We start from the raw sequence: 22239 nt of genomic DNA, 5'->3' as shown, positions 1-22239 counted from the left end.
GCATCCTCCTCTCCCCGAGGGCTTAATCTGTCAATTTTTCCTAGTTTAGAAAAATGCAGCTGCCTCATGGAATAGATTCTCTCACTTTCTCACTCACTCACCCATTCTTCCAACAGTGTCTGTATTCTCTTACTGTGTTCTCAACACGATATCAGGTGCTAAGAACATAATAGATGAACAGACATAGTATCTGCCTTAAAGTTATTACAATCTAGTGGAGGAGAAAGACAAAGTCAAGCTTGCCATGTGCAGAGTACACCTCATTCAGCCAGGAAAACAAAGATGCCTTCTTGGCATCCCAAGAAGGTCACGAGGATCTCTTCAACTGTCTATGGAAGGATGAAATACAGGATGGGTAGAGAAAGCCAGTCAGTGGGTTCTGTTTTTCCCTGACCTAGTCCTTATCTAAAACATATGCCCCTATCATTGATATTTTTGTTAAAATTCTCAAAATTATTTTCTGTCTCCTATAAAAACAGTTTATTGCTGGGACTAGCCTATCTTCCTTAGGAAAGACATGCCTGGCACTGGTTTTTTATGCATTCAAGTCCTGTAAGTAAAATCTGATTCTGATACAAAAACCGGATTTGAGTTGCACAGAAAAAAAATTAATTCTCTATAGCTTTTTAATTTCTTTATAGCTTTTTAATAAAATTTTTAAGTTTACATCAAACTCTTGCACTTGTCAAAATCCAAGTGAGTTATAGCAATTAGAATGAAGTTTAGAGCATTTTTGACAACTTATCCCAAGTGATGTCTGAAAACTGAACTGCTTTTAAGGTGACAATCCTGTTCTCTACACAGCATTGGCATTGGTAGATATATCGCCGTGGCACAAAGAAGCTGAAATTGCATTTCCCAGCAACTGCCCTCAGTAAAGCCTTTTCTGCATTGGGGTCAGATAGGAGACTGGTGAACAGATTTATCTTCCTTTCATTTTTATTCACTTTTCTTGCCTTTTTCTCTCTTGTTTCTTCTTCAAGGAAGACATACATGCATGGTAATGACAAGAGTTGTAAAAATATTTTTTTCACTGAAAAGTGCTTTTAATTTAGGAGACAGTTTTTAGTAGTATTAAGCTGTAAAGATAATTAGTCATAGGAAGAAATTTTTATGTTTTCTCAATTCTTTTGAAAATTCCATGCAGAACCATAATCATTGGGAAAAGAATGCAACAGAATTAATCTGGCCAGCATACTTATATAATTTTATTAGTATTAAAAATAATAAAATCAGCAGACCCAAAGTAAATGGATATATGGTGCTGTTTTATTATTATTTCCAAAGGCTGAGGTAACTAAAATTTCATGCATGATGTCGTAAAAATTAAATGGGGCACAATAATTTGAAAGATGAGTTTTTTTCTTATACAAGTTGGCTTTTTCAGCTCCATGTACTTGTTTAGAAATCACTCTCTCTCCTGGTTGATATTACTTTAGAATGATCAAATTTCTGTTTGAATTTAATAGTGACACAGTGTTTTGAATTTTTCAGAATGAAAGTCTGAGACATAAAGAGCTTTAGTTCTGTTTGATTTGACTATTCCTTTTCATTGGCTTTTGAAAGTTTTGTAGACTTTGTTCTGGTTAGTCTAACTCGAGGTATATGGCATTACCCATAATCACCCAATCTGTATTGAACTTGGAGTCGGATATAATCAAACACGTATGGAGAGCCCTGGAAGATTGGTCTGTCAAGATTCCATTTGCATGATGGAAAGAGGAATATTTTGGGAAATAATCCATCCTACAGGAATAGAATGTTGACATAGAGAAGCTTCATAGAAGTAGCCTATATATAACACCAGAAGACCGAGGTATCTAGAACAGAAAGAATGAGGATAGATCATCCTTGTACCAGACCCAGAGGGGAAGCAGAACTAGAAACCTCTTCAGCAGCAGTTAGCTGGGGGCAAAACCAGCAGCTGTAACAGAGGAGGGAAAGGTTAATGAGAATCCTCGGTGGCTTTCCAGTATGTTCCTAGCAGGCTCATGGACATTGTCCTCTGTAGTCAATATCTGTTGTGAGTCAGAAACGAAAAAAAATAAAGGAAAAGGCAGATACTACTTGGTAAAGAGAGAACTGAGTTTATGTGCATTTGTGATACCCACTTGTTACTTCCCAGTGTATGTGTGGGGTGTATGCGTGGCGTGACAAGGCAATTTTTTAAGATTAAGAGGTCCTGAAATGCCTCAAGTTTTACTCTTCTTCTAGAGGTTATCTGAGGGAAGATAAATTTATGTGCTAGGATAAGACAAGAATGACAAATTATAAGATTAAATATAAAACAGATAAACAAGAAGAGTGGCATTTATTAAACCACACCTAAACTATACATAAATGCAAAATTATAAAGAGCATAACGCAGTTAAATTAAGTTCCTTGCATTCATTTAACATTTATGTTATTATCTTTTGAATGAATTCATGGTGTCAATAGCATCTTAGGAAGAAATAACAGAATTTTTAAAAAGAGGGCGGGGCACCTGGGTGGCTCAGTTAAGTGTCTGACTCTTGATTTCAGTTCCGGTCGTGACTTCAGGGTTGTGGTATCAAGCCCCGAATCTGGCTCCATTGGGAGTCTGTTCCTCCTCCCCCTGCGTACTTGCTGTCTCTCTATCTGCCAAATAAATAAATAAAATCCTAAAGAAGAAAAAGGAAAAAGAGTAAGAGGAATTACAGTAGTGCCTCACTGAGTATTCTACTGAGTTACTCTAAACTGTTTTGTTCTATTTATGTTATTTGGAGTATTTTTTCCAGTGTATTTCCAGCTCTGACTTCCTTTCTAAGCTATAGATAAGCTTCCAGTTGTCTTCTGGACATCGACTCTTCAGGGTCCTACAGAAACCTCATCCTTAACAGTCAGAACTTATTTCATTGCCTTACCATTCTCCTTAAAATTGTTCTCCCTCCTATATTTTGTTGTTGTGGCTATGGTTGTATTTCATGATGTCACTATCCATTCAGCTCTCCAGTGAGGAAAATAGATTCACCTTTTGCTTCTCCCACACTTTGGTTCTCATATCCAATATACTAATTGGATTATGTCTTGCCTAGACTTTTGCAATAGCTTCTTAACACAAGACCCTCCCCACTCTAGCCAAAAATCTACCTACATTATTATTATAGCTATATTCCTGAAGATAGATCTGTTCATGCTGTTCATTAGCCCCCAAATCTCTGTTGGGCCCATTGCATGTGGCAGAAAGTCCAGTCTTTTAAGCATTGAACATAAAGCTCTCACACTTTGGCCTCTCAGTCTCATCCCTTCCACTCAGATGCAGCCACAGTAAACTCCCCTTTCCCTGCCCATTTGGATCTATTCCTATGTTCTTTAATGGTTTCTTCAGTTGGCAAAATCTCAGCCAGCCAGTCTTAGTCTTCTTTTCTTTTCTTTCTTTTTTTTTTTTATTAACATATAATGTATTTGTTTCAGGGATACAGGTCTGTGAATCATCAATCTTACTCAATTCACAGCACTCACCATAGACATACCTCCCCAATGTCCATCACCCAGCTACCCTATCCCTCTCCCTTACCCCAGCAGCCCTCAGTTTGTTTCCTGAGATTGAGAGTCTCTTACGGTCATCTTTGCAACAGAGAACAAAATCACTCTCTCTGGGAAGCCTTCTTGAATGTTCTCAGCCAGGATTACTCTTTTCCTGATTTCTGTCCCTTGACACTTTACTCCCTACCTGCAACATAGCACGTACTATATTTATGATAATTTATCTCTCGATGTCCATGTCTCCATTATACTGTGAGATGCTCTAGGACACAGAAGTGTCATAATCTTTGTGTCCCCAGAACCTTGCAGGGCATTGACACAGTGGCTACAGAGTAAGTGTGACTGACTTGACTGAATGAAAAAGGATAGTGGAATGACTGAGGACACATAGTGTCAGAAAGCAAAAGGACATGAGGACAGAGTGTGGCTAAATGTAAAATAGAACATTCTAAGTGTCAGAGCTTTTTTAGGAAGTAGCAAAATAACTTCTCTAGAAATGCTCACAGAGTAGTTGACCACTTGTCAGAAGCTGGACAAAGGGTTCATGTATAAGATAATTCAGTCAGAAATGAGTATGCTTATAGGTATAAAACCCCTTAGGTCACCTTAGGATTTCTAGTAATCAGTAATATCTACCTTTTAACACTGGCTTTTTATTTCCCATAAATAATTGGGAATGTATTCAGATGGAAGTAAACAGAGAAAGGAGGAGTGATATATCAAATAGATATAAATGACTACCATAATTTTTAGAATATTGCACATTAAACCGCAAATACCCTGTTTCTAAGATTGAGAACCCCTGGGGATTTGCATGGCGGTACTCTCCAGTATAGGGCGCAAATTCCTCCCGCTCTGGGAATCCTGACTTCTAGTTTGGCATTAAGGGACATTGCCCAGCCTGTACTTGGAGTTAGTCCAACCCTGTCTGCGTCTGCTAAAATGTAACTCTAATATCCTCTGGGCTTTATAATAACATAAATAATAATAATGCATTGTTTTTATATAGCACCCACCTCTAAGGAGCAGAAAGTGTTGCATGGACATTATCTTATTAAATCTCACAGCACACTGGGGTCATTGAGAGAACACAGGTGATATTATATCCCTTTTGAACCCAGAGCTGAAATGGAATTACTTCAACCAAAAGTAAATAAAAGTAAGATTGAATAAAAGCAAGATTTATAAGAGGATATAAGGTTAGAGTTTAAAGGAAAAAATTGACTATGTTGGAATTAAAGAGAGATAAAAAGCCCCCCCAAAAAAAGAACTTGCTCAGAAATGGAAAAGTGACTGGAGTGTGCATATAAATATTTGTATGTACAAAAATAATATATGAATACTTCAGAAATTTGAAAAGCAAGAGATTTTTAACCATCTGTAATTTTACACCATAACAGAACAAATTTGGTGTATTATCTCCATGTCTTTTGCTAGCTTTTATTTTGTTTTGTTTATGGTGTGTCTGCTCTTCCACTTGAATTGTAGTGCATATTCAATTCTGTATTATGTATTTTTTGCTTAACAATGTATCATAAAGTTTGCATAATTATAATTCTGAGGAGTTATATAATTTTCTGTGGAATGATATACCATAATTTGCTTCCTTCTTCTATCACAGGGTTGTTTCCACTTTTTCACCTCAATAAATAACAATACAGTGAAATCTATCTTTATGCCTAGGATTTTTCATTTTATAAATTATTTCCTTAGCACAGAAGATTTTCGGATGTAGAATTATCAGATTAATATGGATGTGTAAGTACATTAAATCATGACTGTATAAACATGCTCCCAAATCAACATGTAAATGAGAAAAAGAAATAATAAGAAAATAACTTTATCTAAAGACCAACTGTATTTAGAGGTTGCTAGAGCAGCTCTTAAAGAGCAAAAAAGCAAACAATTTTTTTGTCTATGAAACAACTGGCTTGCTCTTATTTTCCATCACATTTTCATTTAATTCAATTACTTTGACAGTGTGAAGCCAGATAAAAAAGAAAAAGTTGAATCTAAGAGAAAACACAAATTCGTATCAGATGTGGAAAAGCAGATTTGCTTAAACAGCATATAATTTCTCTGCCCTCTTAATTTTAATGTACATGGTTGAATGTTCTTATAATTAAGAAAGTGTGTGTGTGTGTGTGTGTGTGTGTGTGTGTGTATAACAATACTTGAAGTCCTGTTCAAGAAGGTAATGAAGTTTTCTTATTATTTATAGAGGCATTGGGGAAAATGGTATGTGCATAACTATTTTCTGTGGTGAATTGTTATATGGTTATCTGATTATGCCATAGTCATTTACCAAAGTAATTACTTCAAGAGTCAAGGATAAAAAATATTGGCTTTGGTTAAAGTAAACATTAAAAAATATTGATGTGTGATGTAAATACTGACCAAGGAAACTACCTGGCTAATGTTACTCCAAATGGCATTCACTCTAAATGATAACTAGAGTTTGAAGTCAATAGTAGCTTAAATATGAAAAGACATGCAGCCTTAACCATCAACTTAGGAATCTTGAGGATTTAATCACTTTTCTCAATAATATTCTTGCTGATCTTAGGTCAAATGCCCATTTGTATCTGTTTTATGGTGGAAAGCCATGTTGCAAATTGCCTCAGGGTAAAGTGGGACACACAAAAAAACGTTTTTGCTAGCTCCCAGAAATTTTGCAAACCATTCCCATTTTTATTGTTGAGCAGTGGTATTTAGATGATATGCATTGAGCATTGTGGCAGTTCTTTAGGTTGCATTTTCTATATTACTACATATTCAGTAAGCAGGGCCTATCTTGGGGAAATAGGACTGAAGTCAAAATGTTGTAAGAAAAGTCGATCTGTGAAAGATGATCTTTAGATAACCTAAACCTAGATAAACCAAAGTTACTGGGACAAGTTCATTTGTTCTGTGTTTAAAACCAACAACTCCACAAATTATAGCAAAGACAAGCAGTGGATATGATTATCTCCTATTCCTACAGCAGGGTGATGACCTACATACTCTTAACAGCCTGTGGTCACTGTAAAACTCACAGTTTGAATGAGGGACTACTTTTCCAGTAGGTCCATGGGAACCTGCCGTATGCCTGTGTTACTGTCCTTCCACATTACCCTTTAGGTACTGTTTAACTGTTTACCTCTTCTGTTAAAGGGTAAGTTTCTTGGAAGCAGGAAGTGTTTAGTATTCACGGCCTTGTACAATTTCTGGCAGATTGTAAGCACTTAGTAAATATTGATGAATAATCAAACAATTTTTTTTGGTTTTTTGTTTTTGTTTTTTTCTTCCTACTATGTATTCAGCATTGTGTCAAGGACTGGGTATACCTTTAAGGAGCATATAATCATGATGTAAATGTGAAAAGTTGATGAGCACCACGCAGTAGTTTGTCACTGAGCTATAACAGAAGAGTCTTTGGTGCTAGCACTGAGGAAAAAAGCCAGAAAGAGATACATATACCAAAACTGTGACACCGTGTTGTTTAAGTGATTGACGGGTGGGCATGATCATACAAGTTAATCCAGAAGTACCCAAGTCTGCTTCCACCATTATTTGATGCTTGTCCAATTTAATTACTCAGCTATAAGCTCCAAGAAGTCCGGGTGTACTTGAGTTTTTTCACCATTGTATTCCTAGGGCCTAGAAGAATACATGAAGGAGATAATTGAGTACTTGCTTCACTCAGTAGTCTCTGGTGTGTGATTGGATCATTCCCACCCACAGTTGTCAGCTCAGGTGTTAACCTCTACCAAGATACCTCCTCAAGTGCCCCCTCTGTTATTCTTTCTCAATCCCTAATTTACTTCTTTAGCAACAATTATTACCACTAATTTAGCTTATTAATTCTTTTATCTTTGTTCCCAGTAGATGAAAGCTACTTGATGGTGGCGACTCTCTGTTGATCTAGTTTGGCCCCTGTGGCATCCGTAGCATGTATCACAGCACCTGGTCCTTTCACTGAAGAGGTTCTATCCTTATAAAGAGATCTTTGCTAATCTATCTAAACCAGTCATCCTGGTTTATTTTTTTTACTACTAATCATTTTTCTGACATTAGTCTGATTATATTTTTATCCTACATTCAAGCTGTGAACGCCACAAAGGCAGAGCCTGGAATCTGATCTACCGGGTTCACTGAGATATCGCCAATGCTTAGAAGAGGGACTGACACCAACAAATGTTGAGTCTACAGATTTTTAGCAAATAAAAGACAATAGCTTAAAAAGGAAAGACAAGATAAGTTTTCTTTGAAAAAGGTAAAGAAATTAGCTATTAGCCAGGAAGCCAAAACAGGTATTAGTTTAGAAATGTTGGTGATAGAAGCAACATCTAGTTTCAGTGGAAAATTCTAACTGGAGATCAGGGTAGTTGAGGGTATGAAGAAGAAACAAAATAACAATTGTGGGCAAACATCTCTATGTAGTTCAGTAGTTTCTTTTGGGGCTTGATGGCAGAGACACAAGAAACTGTGGTTAAACCAAGACAGTAAAAGTCATTTTGAACAAGGACAATGTAAATTCCTACTCACCTTCATGAGTGCAGCAGAAAGAACACTGGGTGTATATGGGGCTGGACAGAGCCTATAAGTGGCTCCTACTCTTTCACTTATTAGCTGTATTATAGTGGGCAAGTCAAGCACCTTCTCTGCACCCCAGTTTCCACAATGGCAAAATGGAGAAAATAAAAAGTCCCTCGTAAATTTTTTAAAAATAAAATAAGGAAATGTATGTAAACCGCTATGCTTGGTACAGAGATTATTTCATTTAGCTCACTGAATGGTGGCTGTTGTCATAACTGTTCATCAGTTATAGCACCTGGGGAGAGATGTGGCAAGCAGAATATTTAGTAATATTAATAAATGGAAATTTATTTCCTTTCACTGAAATAACTTTAGAGGACATCTCTTTATTTTGGATTATCACATGAGTAACCTACTGACCATGCTATATACTTGTCAATGAGGGCATGCTGAATGATAAACTATTGACTTGAAAGAGAAAAATTCTTAAAAATTGTTAATTATAATATTCTTTCATATCGTATGTCATCAAGGCTTGGGAAGTACAAATGAAGAAATCTTTCACTGATTCTGAATTAAGTGGCATTACTTGCAGGTGCTTTTCATGAAAATAGCTTAACATTGTTCATACGTACTCTTCCCAAGAAAGAGATGTAAAGAAGTACCCATTTCTGGCCAAGACAATCAGGTATCTGAATTAAAAGGCAAATGATATGTGATTAGTAGAAATTTTTAGTCTGTATATCACTGTTAAAGAGTGCACTTACTATTTAAAAGAGAAATGCAGTATTAAAAGTATAGATATCTGAGTTAGAACTGGGATGGAATTTAGTCAGCAAATCACTGCTTTATAAAACAATTTGGAAACTTTATTCAGAAAATTAATTTCTGAACATAGTCTATCACCTGAATGGTTTCATAATGATGTTTATTTGCCAATTTCTTCTCTAGTGAGAGGTAATGAATCAAGTGTACTTGGGTTTATATAAGAAAAATAACATATTAATTGATTTATGTATATATGCTGCACATATCCATAAAGGAAAGCCTTTGGCAACTGGCAAATGTAATAATTTCACATTTACCTATGACTCACCAAGTATAATCCAATGCTTGAAGGCAAAATCTTATGTTTTTATGTTTAGTTTCTATGATTGCTTTCAGATAGCTTTTCTGTGCATTAAAAGTCAATTTTCAGAACCATAGGCTTACCAATTTTTATGAATAAAAATTTTATGAGATATTACCCTGAGGTAGCATATAATCATTTTCTGATAATTTTTAACACCTTCCCAAAGTCCACTGTTACTTTGTTTCCATATATGCTTGAGGATATTGCTTGGAACATTTCTAAATATGACACATTTCATTAGAAATCTGACGTATTACACAGAGATATGAAGCTCCAACCTCATAATGTTACAATGTACTTGCTAATATTGATTACACTGGCATTCTATTTAAGATCGAATATGAAAAAGGGCTTTGAATAAAATTACTAATAATGTTATATTTATGGAAATTGTGTCATCTTCTACTGATCATAATTGTGAACAAGAAGAATTAGTCCATGAAGTAAGGGGTTCCCAGTAACACAGTAACTTGAAACAGTTCATTGATGCACAGAACAAGGAAAACTTGTTATAAAAGAGTTTGTGAGATTGCTATGCAAAAATACATATATTATCCTTATAGTTCTCATTCCGGTGTTTCAGCTCTGCCTCATCACCTACATAGTATAAAAGTTTATCATTTAATGATATGCGCAGTCACAATATGTAAGGAGCACAAATCTTACCTTCATACAAGTTCCAAAGGAACATAAAAGTTGTCTTTTTAGGAAGTTGCAAAGTTTGATAGCCATCACTAGTGGGCACTAAATCATCCCCCAATCCATCCTGTTTTCCCATGCAGTGATATAGGAGTCTGCCATCAGAGTGCCTAAGCACTGAAAAATAGCTGTGAATAATAGCCTCAGGTGAGAAAACTGAAGTGCAGAGAGGTTGGGGAGATAGTATTCATTACTAGAAATATTCTAAGTTTAGAGCCAAATCTATGCATTGGCAATAAAAATTCTAAGATGGTCATAAACCATCTAGAGTTAAATGCGCATCTCAGCCTGCACACTTTGCAGGCTTTGTCAATGACTTGCAGGGTAAACATAGACCCACCACCATGCCTTTACTTTGCCATGGAAGTTAGGTAACAAAATAATTCTTGGAAAATATTATTTCAAGATAAGCAGCAACATACCATTAAAAGGAAACTTTTCATTACAAATATAAGTTAGCATGAAACAGGAACACATATTAGCATGACAGTTGGCTTTTAGGTGGGAAGACAATTGTGACATTAGAGCCTGATGGGGAAAAAAGGCATGGAAAAGTTTGATATGCTGTACAAAAATGTCTTTGGGGTCAGACTGACCTAGGTACAAATCATTTTGGTGTCAACCGAGCAGTATTGGGCAAGCTACTTGACTGTTTTCTGATCCTCAGTTTACTTCCATGTAAAATGAGAAAAAGCCCACCTACCATATATATTTGTAGGTGGTTCAGAGTGGATCAGATACTTGACATAACATAAGCTCATGACCAATGTTGGTTTGTGTAGTCTGAACAGAATATGAAAATTTAGTTGATCTCAACAGGTGTTTTCTTTCTCCTAAATTAAGAGTTTTCAATTAAGGGGATGTAATGAAAGATAATTCACAAGTTACTGATTAAATTATATCTGTCTCTCTCTCTACCATTAATCCATTGGGTAACATGGGTGGAGTCTTGCAACCTCTCTGCCTCTCATTGCCTATAACTGTAAAAGAGAAAGGTTAGCCTATTTCTTTATTACTGCCATTTGATATATTTTGAGAATAGATGCTTTGCATATAGTGGGCATTGAATAAGTGCTGAATTAGCTGAATAATAGTGTGATGCCATTCTATGGGGGACTTGAGTGGGCTAGTGAGAACTTCTGCAAGAAATGTAGACTTAACATTCTCTCTGTAAGTGCTATGTGAAATCTACAGGCCAAGTCCACTATCACCACCCCTGCGTTCTCTGGATGGATTATGTCAATAAAAAGGCAGGCAAGCACTAACATGCATATAAGTCTTCTTTACCCTAGCATATAAACCTCCAAAAGGACCCCAAGGGGGAGAATACCTCCCCCATAGATAGTTAACAAGGAAAACGAGGTATTTTAGGTTTTTCTTGGGCATTGACCTTTGGACTAACAATAGTTTCCAAAACCTTGTTCAATTCACAGAGGGTATAACTCTCCAATAACATTCTTTCCATCCCCCTACCCTGCCCCTACATACCTTGTTTTCCCAGTCTTTGCCCTCTTACTTGAAGGTTGATCATTTGTCTCTAGAACTCAGAGGATGAATCTTCTTGACCTAAAACTCATTGAAGAAAGGCCTGAAAAGTCCAACAGTTCAAATCCATTGCTCTAAAGGGTTTTCTTTCAGTTCCGTTTATCTCTGGGTGGTCCAGGGGGTCAGAGGCAGAGACTCTGTGATTGCTCCAAAATCTGAAGTCTTTACTGAAAGGTAAAATGGGAGAAAACCACACTGGGTATAGAGCAGCAAGGATCCAACTTCTTGTCTCTCAAACCCTGCTGCATTCTAGACACAATGAACTTGGCCCAGTGTCGCATTGTTTTGTTCTGTTCTTCAGGAAAACATCTATTTCAACTTTACAAACAGTGATGGTCATAATATTTACCAACTGGCGCAGCAGAAGTACTGACCAGTCAGAGTAGACATCAGCTTACAAACAACCAGAATACCCATATTGGTGGATACCAGATTTTAACATCATCTTTAAACATAAAAAGGGTATTTTAGGTCTCAGATTCCCTTATTCTACCAAAATTCAATTTATGTTACACTAAAAAAAATTTATTTGAGATTAGTGTAATTATAGTTTCTTAGCAGTTACTGATTTTTTTTCCTGTTCTCACTAATAATTCCTCATAAGAGTTCTGTAGGGTTGCCTCTACTTCTCACCCCCTATTTGCTTTTGAACAGACTCCAGTCAGGCTTTTGTCCACAATATCATCTTCCTCTGGAGCTCAGAGGTCCTGTCATGATCAACAACCCTGTAGTTACTTTTCAGTCTTCCCACTTGATATTTTAGGTTCATTCAACAGAATTAATCACTACTTCCTTCTTGAAACGCTTTCCACCTGGCTTCTAGGATTCTAGGAGGCCATTTTCTCTTGTTTTTCTTTTTTTTTTTTTTAAGATTTTATTTATTTATTTGACAGACAGAGATCACAAGTAGGCGGAGAGGCAGGCAGAGAGAGAGGAAGGGAAGTAAGGCTCCCTGCCGAGCAGAGAGCCCAATGTGGGGCTCGATCCCAGGACCCTGGGACCATGACCTGAACCAAAGGCAGAGGCTTTAACCCACTGAGCCACCCAGGTGCCCCTCTCTTGTTTTTCTTGTCATGTATGCCATTCCTTTTCATTTTTCTTTACTGGCCTCTCCTCTTCCAACTTCTGAATGGTGGAGTGCCTCAGTGATAAGTCCCTGGCAAGTATCCTCTTCTCCTGGCTTCGTATACTCTCTTTCGAGGTGATTTTATTCAGTTCTGTGGCTTTAGGTCAGTGCACTGCTGAGTCCCACATCTATATCTCCAGTTTTTGCCTCTCCCATAAGCTCCCAACTATCTACACAATACCCCCATTTGGATTTCTAATAGTAGCATGTCCTGAATAAATCTCTGGATTTCTTACCCACTTCCCTATCTTCTACAGGTGTATCAGTTCCTCAATCTTTCCCCACCCAGTGAATGCTACTGGTTTTTCTCACAACTGGTAAATTCATGTTTAGTTGGTAATACCTTTAAAATACCTGTTGATCTGAATACTGGATCACACTCGTTTACCCACCATCAACTCACAGCTAAACTATTGCTCTGGTGTCCTAACTGGTATTTATTCATCCAATAGCCAGCCCACCACATTCCACATCACTCAAATGCCTACCAACCACCCTACGCTTGCTGTTTCTTGAGCACACCCATCTCATTTCCCCCTTAGGGTCTTTGCATTTGCTGCTGGTTCTAGCTGATCAGCTTCTCCTTCAGAACTTTGCAGGACTTCTTCTTTCATACCAATCAGTACTCTATACAAATGTCACCCTCAACAGAGAACGAACTGAGTCGCTTGATGGAGGGAGGCTAGTGAGGAATGGGCTAAATGGGTGATGTGTATTAAAGAGGGCACTTGTTGTGGTGAGTATTGGGTGTTGTATATAAGTGATGAGTCACTGAATTCTACTTCTGAAGCCAATATTGGATTATATGTTAACTGAAAAAATTAAAACAAAAACAAAAACCAAAAAACAAAAGTCTTCCTTGAAGAAGTTTCCTTTTGACTAACTAAACTAGTTAACACCCACCCCGAACTCACCATTCTTCATCCCCCAACCCTGCTGGATTTCCTTCAGAGTACTGATTAACTATTTGACATCACATTATAATGCAACTTGCTGATTGACAGGTCTCCCAACTAGAATGTATGCTCTGTTAGACATTCCTGACAAAAAAGGAATAATAATCATAGAAATGAACCCATTGCAAGAAATCCTACCAGTAATTTACCTTAACCGCCCACCTGATATTTAGATCAACTTCACACTCTCTATTTGTGAAGTGAACATTTTTATATTGAGTTACATTTACCCACTGATCTCCACTATTACTATTTTTTTTGCACAGAGAAAAATGACCTCAATAATAAATAAAAATTTTACCAAGGACAGTAATATCCTATTCCTTTGACAGCATGCAATTAATTTTTCTCTATAGCCCATAGAAAGAATTAGTCATTCAGACAACTGCATGTGACCATTGCTGGCAGCTTGCACAGAGTCAGAACAGATATTGGAGCGGTGACATTTTGTACCAAATGTGCAAATACAATAAAGCACAGAGTAAGCAAAGGGCTATGTGCTATTGAACTGCAGCCAGTATCTGAAAAATAACATGAAAGTGTGTTGTCTAAGAACTTCCACTAGATTTCTGTCTTCCCTTACAAGGAGAAAAGGAGTTATTAGGAGCTCTCCTTTAAGTAAAATAATACGCCAATCTATTATGTAGTGAATATTCATTGTTCTTAAGAAGTGCAAAGCAAGTCATGTTCTTTGGTAACTGATGGAAGATTTCATCCAAAAGGACTTATTACGAGTTATAACAATGTGCTTCTTTAGACCATGTGCTAACTTTGGTTATCAGCAAGTTGTCTAGGCAAGGGGTTTGGTTCTTTCCATCCCCCCACAGAGGAGTCTCTAAGAAGTCAAGTACTCTCTCTTGTGTACTGGTGAACTCTATTGCTCTAGTGAGGGATATTGATTTCCCATTATTCCTAGATGCCACATGATGCATTTCTAGTAGCTGTAAACAGTTGCAAGACTGATTTTTATTTTGTTCTTCATCACACCAGTCTGCCAAAGCCAGACCTCTGTTAATGAGGCCCCATGCATTTCATCAAACACCCTTCCATCTTGGTGCTTTAAGGCTTTCAAAGGGTATAGACTTAATAAAGCTTTGGAAAACTAACTGCTGTTTTGCCAGAACCTCATAGTAGAGCCCTTTAAAAGTAACAAAAACTATACTTACTTCTCAAATCTACTCTGGGATTGACTTATTTACCTTTTCTACCTGCATTAAACCACCATTTCATCTCACTGAAGTGTGTTGGCTTTAAAATTAGCCTGGAAAATTCTTATTGGCCTTTGGAAGTAAGGAAGATCATCGATGAAGAAAATACATTAAATAACAAAATAGGCCCTTAGGATAAATTAGATTGTTTGGGCAACACTTTGAGAGTTAATTGGTATCTTTGAATATACAAAAACACATGAAAGAGTCAAGTTCTTTAAACATTTTAAGTAAGGGTCTACAGTCTGACTTGGGATTTGTTCTAGCGATGAATGAGATCTGCCATCTCCATCTACTGCTTGTTGACAAAAGCTTACTTCAACCAGAAAGCCAAGATTTTTCCTTAAAGATTTTAAATTTTTAAAAATTTTTTAAATAGCATATAAATTTTTAAAATAGCCTCCTGAAAGAAAACTTCAAAATGTTATAGAATTCATTTGCCCTTGAGGGGAAAAATAGTAACTATTAAGAGAAAATGAAGGAAAAACATATAAGAAAAAGGTATTTGTCAAAGGGCATCTGAGTAACCTTCTGGTATTTCACTTTTGTTCATCACCCACCATGGGAAATGACCCTCTATCCTGTTTTGTTTAATCACATGTTGGTTTATATCAGTTTTTTGGTTCTTGGACTAGATTGGATGTGTCTCATGAGTTTCTTTAATTTACTAAATATAAATACGATAACTTAAAAGAGTATCTTGGATCATCGCAACAAGCATTTTTGGTAACTCCCCAAACATTAACTCATCTCATAATATGTACATTTGACAACTTTCTTTCTGTAATTATCCACTGTCTCCCGTCTTCTGGGATTTTTGGCAAATGGTTTAATCTTTGGGTTACCCTCCATATGACTGAACTATACCTAGTTTATAGGGAAAGAAAAACAACCAATTTTTTGTTCATAATAATGAGTCTCAGATTGATGTGTAATATTATTCACAAAAACGGGTACTTCTTGTGTTGCCTCTGTTTACCTAAATCCATTCTGTGTTATCATTTACATGAAGCCAAAAAGGGGACTCTTGTGCATGTTTAACTTTCAGAGAGTTACATTCATCAGTTCAACAAATTTTTGAATTCTCACTAGATGCTAAGCACTATTTCAGGTCTGGGCAATAGACCAGTGAACAAAGAGGGGGAAACTTCTGTAAGCTCCCTAGAGCTTATGTTCCAATGGGAGAGGCAGGCATGGAAAAAACAAATAAGCAAAATTTACTATATGTCAGTGTTTTCAGGGATTTAGTCAGCTACTCAACCAAGTGATACCACAGCAATTTTGCCAATTAGAAGAACGATAGAATTGAAAGAAATCAGACACCTGAGATTCTTTTTTTTTTTTTAATTTATACCAACTGCTTTTTATTATCGAGTTTCAGAAACCTTTCACAAGATGGTAAAAAAAAAAAAAAAAAGTGGAGGGGACTTTACAACCACAGCTAATGTTATTTTTTTCCATTGTTCCCAGTCAGCTCCAAACCCATTGTGTGCAAAGCCCATTTTTCCATGCATCTAAATGATAGATACAGGCTATGAAATTCTTTATTCTATTTGTAGCAGCTTACGCAGGTGCAGCCAAACACAAAGCTTCAGGACAAATTGTACACAAACTTTACAATGTGGGATTTGGATTTAAAATATGAAACATAAAATCTACACAAAACTGATAAAAATCAAGCATGGATACCAGGACTGAAACTTATAACCCATGTGTGAAAGGGAGTCTTATTTCCTTTCAAGTGCTTTATTCTGCTACAGAACAGTCAAAATGAAGATGTAAAGCTTTGTGGTTAGTTTAAATTATACACTCTGTAGATACTATACCAATTTTTAAAGTTACACATAGACCAACAGATGTCCATCAGTTCATCTGGACTGACCAGACACTCCAGCTGGATCGCTGAAAGCAAACCGGGCAAATGTGGAAAGAAAATCCACCTGTGCAATTTGTTTGCAGAGTTTACTGATGGGCACATTGCACTCCTGGCCCATGATGGCTGCTGCTTTCTTCATCAGAGCTATCATTATAGGCTTCACGCCTCTGACCACCTCCCGAGCCCCAAGTGCTATCAAATTCTTGAAGCTCTACCTCCTCTGTGTCTCCAATTATGTTTGGAACTTCTGGTCTAGATGGCAGAAGATCTTCTAGTTCAGAAAGCTTGTCTGGGTTGATCCAGTTGTTTTCAGGAAACTGCACATCAAACTTTATGTAAAGATCACCTTTTTCAAAGGGATTACGATACTGTGGCATTCCTTCCCCTCGAGCTACACGGACACAACAATTACTTTTCCAGGGGGGTATTTTACCACAATCTGACGTCCATCAAGGTGCTTAAATGTGAACTGAAATCCACACAGTGCTTCAACAAGTCCTATTTTATATGTCATGTGCAAATCATTCCCATCTCTCTGGAACACCTCATGTTCCTTCTCTTGTAGCAAAAGTACAATGTCTCCTGGTTCCACTCCTGGGGCCTGATCTGCTTCCCCAGTGAATGTAATTCTCTGTCCATGTTTCATGCCTTTGTCTACATGGACTTCAAGAATCTTGACTTTTTTACAGCGGTCCTTTTCATTAATTACCTCTCCTTCTCCATTACAATCAGAACACACAGACTGCATCTGTTGTACCATTCCTGGAGCCAGCTGTCTGATCATGATGCGTACACCTCGACCTCGACAAGCACTGCACTTCTGAACAGCTCCATACTTTCCGCCTTGGCCACTGCATGCACTACAGAGTGCATTCTTGCTAAGTTGTAGTTTGGTTGTCTTGCCATTATACAGATCTTCTAAAGACACTTTAAGTGGATGCATCATGTCTTCTCCTCTTCTTCTGCCATTTCGACTTCTACTCTGATTGCCCGTGAAGCCGAACAATCCCCCACCAAAAATGTGAGAGAAAATATCATCCATGCCACCACCTCCACCGCTACCTTCCCGAAGACCTTGTTCTCCATATCTGTCATATAATTCACGCTTCTCAGGATTTGACAGTACTTCATATGCAAAACTGATTTCTTTGAATTTGTCACCAGCATTTGGATTCTTATCAGGATGGTATTCCTTGGCTAACTTTCTGTATGCCTTCTTTAGCTCGTTCTCGCTGGCGCCGGGCAGGACGCCCAGGATGTCGTACAGCTTGGTGTCGGCCACGTTTGCCATGGCGGCCGGCAGGGCAGCGCTTAGGAAAGTAAGCGACGGAGCAGACGGAGCGCAGCCAGGCCCACAGCGGCGTCCGACACCTGAGATTCTTAATAAGAAACCATAATATCGCCCAGACAGGAGTACAATTCTAGAGGCCACCATGGCTCCTAAAATCCTATTGCTGGGATGCTTGCTAACATAGAAAAGCTAAGGACATTTACCAGCTGGGGAAATTTTTGGTCAACTGATATTCTGATATTCATGGGACTAAATCTGTTTTTGAAATAGGAGAAACAGAGATTAACAAACAGAAAACAGAGCATATCTGTAGTTTGCTTTTGAAAGCATTTTAAGCTAAATCTAATGCTTCTAAAGAGGAGATATATAACTTACTCCATTGAAAACTGTTGCTACTTTTTATTAACATTTAAAAATCTATAGTCAGTTCTATTCTAAATGGTTATCAATACTCCAGTAAAATCTAACCTAATCTATCTCTTAATTTCCTAAAAAAGCAGGTGACCAATATTTGCCCCCCCCCACAAAATATAACTTTTGTCCTGATACTGTGGCTTTAGTTTTGTGGGGTAGAGCAATCAGTGTTATCACATTTTTATCCTCTAGCACTTTTCTATATAGAAATGAGGTCTCTTCATTTGATTTGGAAAATTGAATGCTAGTTGGGGAATTCAAAACATTGTTGGTTTCAAGCTTGAGTTCCTCCGCATAGTACCAACTTCTTTTTCTTGGCCCCAAGGTATGCGTCTCAATGAGAAAACATGAGGGAATGGTGAATCCAGCATATCCCGAGACCATTTTGCCTATATACTGAATGCTGCCTTAAAATTCTGTCCAAATGTGGTCCATGAATGATAGGGCTGCATTTGGACAGAATCAGATTTGGACGCCTTAGTCCAAATTACATGTGTCCAAATGCGATTTTTATTGCTATAGGCAGAGTAAGCCATAGTATATAAGAAATAAGCTTAGATATATACCATGGCACTGCTCATTTATACTGATATAGGAAATATGCCCATCTGAATGTAAATTAACTATTTCTTATATGAAGCAATATACAAAGTTGGAAGTCTGTTCATCACCATGAACTGAGGAGAACTGGAGTAGCATGTTATACTATGATACTATGACCTGATATGCTGAAATAATTCTCACCTCACTGAACCACAAATGTGACAGACTTCTATAGTGATTGTTAGATTTAATAACAGAAAGAAGGCCACTTTGAATTACTAAATATTGATAACATTTCTTGAAGAACAAAATAAATGCACATTTCATAATAGGCACAGTATTAACTTATATCTACTGTGATCTTAGTAGCTAAACACATCTTGCCTTGTCATTCTCTTAACATTTTGATCTTGTTCAAAATACATATTTTACATTTATGCAGCAGGAAAGAAAGCCATGATTCTCATGACATTTGTATCCAAGCTTTTCACCGGGACCTGGAACCAGCTTTACATGTGATTCTGAAAACAGACCCATCTGCTTCCTCTGCTTCATTCGTAGGATAAACTTGACCTTGGGATCATGTGGGGAAACCAGCCATGGTTGTTGGCCATTTCCCTGTCTCTTTCCTCTGTCTCCAGCCCCTGCTCACTGCTGTCCAAGCATTATCTCATCTTCCCAAGGAGCCTGTGAAGTTACTATATTTAACCCCAATTTTTAGATGAAGAGTCTGACACCTAGGGAGATTCAGAACTCCATCCCCTTCCCCTTTTACCTCCTTTAAGTAAATACTTGGGGTGTCATCAGCCTCAGATACCCCTGTCCATGAAGACAAGCTTTGCACTTCCTGCAAATGGAAGCATTTATTATTAGCATTCCAATCTAAGCCAAGTGTGGTCAGAGTTTACACTAACCCAATAATGAGTCTGGAGAAGTATGCAGAGTAGGAATTGAAGTACTAACACTGGACTAACAGAGAGAGAAGGAGGGGGACAGGGAGTCCAAGACTAAGGAAAACCAAAATATGGTGATTATAAAAAAATAATGTAGAACGATAACTCTAAGAGAATGTAGTGTCTTTTTTTTTATTATTATTAATCCTCTCTCCAAAAACTTTTCTTACTAGACACCAGCTACTTCTATCACAGATTCCCCCAAACTCCCTAAACTGATGACCTCTTTAACAGGGAAAAAAATAAGAAAAAAAAGTAACACCGTTCTCCAGATAAGGAGCAAGACTTTCTCTTCTCATTTGCCTGCACTCTATTTCCTTAATTCATCTTTCTTTCTCCAACTATAGGTGGGAAATCATTGAGGAACTATTTTTTCGTGAATCAAGTTTTTATCTCATTCTATGAGAAATCTCTAGAGATCACTTTCAAACTAAAACCAATTTCATACCTAGTAGAAAAATTTCATTTCATGGAATAAAAAGCTAAATGAGAGTAGTCCAAGAATATATTTCCAAAAAGAAGGAACACTAAGTATATTTGCCCAATTACTACCAAGAAGTATTCTCTTTTGTAAACCAAGAAATAAAAAAAGAGAATTGCTCTGTTGGTAATGCTTTGTGTTATCTAGGGCAAGTGAAAGATACTCTGGTTATCAGTCCTTTTATGTGTCAAGCATAATTTTTCATGGGAGATGTCAGTTATATTTTAACAAAAGACCAAATTCAATTCCAATTCTTTTTTTTTTAAATTTTATTTATTTATTTGACAGAGAGAGATCACAAGTAGGCAGAGAGGCAGGCAGAGAGAGAGAGGCAAGCAGGCTCCCCGCTGAGCAGAGAGCCCAATATGGGACTCGATCTCAGGACCCTGAGACCATGACCTGAGCCGAAGGCAGAGGCTTAAGCCACTGAGCCACTCAGGTGCCCCCAATTCCAATTCTCTTACCAAGAATATTTCAAGTAACATAAGAAGAACAAGGTATTGATGAAAAATAAAAGAAAATGCATTTTTATTTTTTTTATTTTTAAAGATTCTATTATTTATTTGATAGAGATTACAAATAGTCAGAGAGGCAGGCAGAGAGAAAGGAGGAAGCAGGCTCCCTGCTGAGCAGAGAGCCCAATGCGGGACTCGATCCCAGGACCCTGGGATCATGACCTGAGCTAAAGGCAGAGGCTTTAACCCACTGAGACACCTAGGCGCCCCAAGGAAAATGCATTTTTTAAAAATGCAATAATTTACGAGTATTACTGCCAATTTATTTCCTACTAATATTTTAAATCAAAATGTTCTAAATTATCCAGCTTATGTTTTGAGTTTTCTGAATTTTCCAAATTACATGTCTAATTTACTGCTGAGGTCTGAAAAACAAGGAGAGGTGAGACCAACTAGTTATCTGCAATAGAAAAAGATGATGTGGTATCATTTCATTTTTCTTTTTGTGTCTTTAAGAATTTCTTATTAGCAGTTTGGAATGATCCATAGATCATGAAATTAACAGACATTGAAAAGTTACCTGGTTACTTTCATAGGTTCCTTTCCTCTGAAACCTATTCCCCCTTGGTCAGAATTCTCAGCAGATAGGGTAGTGGTGAGGTGCCAACGTGGCCCAATGGATTATGTCTCTGACTCTTGATTTCCACTCAGGTCATGATCTCTGGGTCATGAGATCAAGTCCGTGTTGGGCTTCTTGCTGGGCAAAGGGCCTGCTTGAGATTCTCTTCCTCTCCCTCTGCCCCCGCCGTCCCCCCACCTGCTTTCTCTCTCTCTCAAAAAACGAAAAAAAAAAAAAAGTAAATAATTAATAAATAAGGGAAATGGAATGGACATGGACACTCCTATGATGTTCAGGCACTTTATCATTGGCACATCTGTATCAGCTGAATATACAGAAGTCTTGGAGAAACTTACTTTTTAAATTGAAATAATATATTGAAATCTGAAATTCGTATTTCATCACTTTTTCAATAATTTTTTAAAAGAAGTTCACTAAATATAGGACTGATAATTTTTAGTGATTATTTAGTTATTAAAAGCAGAAATAAGTGTATTAATGCCTGTGGATCCACCACAAATGTTTTTTCATATTTAGTCTTTTTTTTTTTTTTCTTTACATGCTAGCTGTGAACTTTGGTGCTGTACCCAAAAGTGAAGAGCGGATGAGACACCTAAAAATATCCTCATTTGCAACTGTTTCCCTTCCTTATGAGAAGGAGGGTCATCCCTCCTGATCTTGCCTTATAACAAGAAAATAACTAAGACAATTTGGGAATTAATTCATTGTTCATCTCTCATGCTAGCATGTCAGGCCCTCCATCATTTTGGTTCAAATTGATGCTAAATTACAAGAGAACAGAACAGGAGTCTTTGGCATTTTTCCACTCCATGTAGTTACTAGCAGAGATGATTAATAAAAGTCCCTTGGATATGACTTGAGAAACTTAAGTGAATTAGACTCTCTTTACTTTGTC

General features: G+C 37.3%; 2 protein-coding genes across 3 annotated transcripts in view; one reads left to right on the top strand and one right to left on the bottom strand.

Moving 5' to 3' along the window:
* The window catches only part of TMEM117 (transmembrane protein 117), a 475005-nt gene that overhangs the window by 439689 nt on the left and 13077 nt on the right, over nt 1–22239 (top strand). The gene's annotated exons all lie outside the window — the stretch shown is intronic.
* On the bottom strand, nt 16218–17922 carry LOC123389956 (dnaJ homolog subfamily A member 2-like). The gene is given in 2 exon segments (XM_045073002.1): nt 16218–16970; nt 16973–17922. Coding segments are annotated over 2 exon segments (1203 nt in total). The 5' UTR covers nt 17859–17922; the 3' UTR covers nt 16218–16653.

This window comes from Mustela putorius, unplaced genomic scaffold, assembly GCF_011764305.1.
Source record: "Mustela putorius furo isolate JIRA1106 unplaced genomic scaffold, ASM1176430v1.1 tig00537227_pilon_pilon_pilon, whole genome shotgun sequence".
In the NCBI taxonomy this organism is placed as follows: Eukaryota; Metazoa; Chordata; class Mammalia; order Carnivora; family Mustelidae; genus Mustela; species Mustela putorius.
This window is presented reverse-complemented; position numbering and strand designations above follow the sequence as displayed.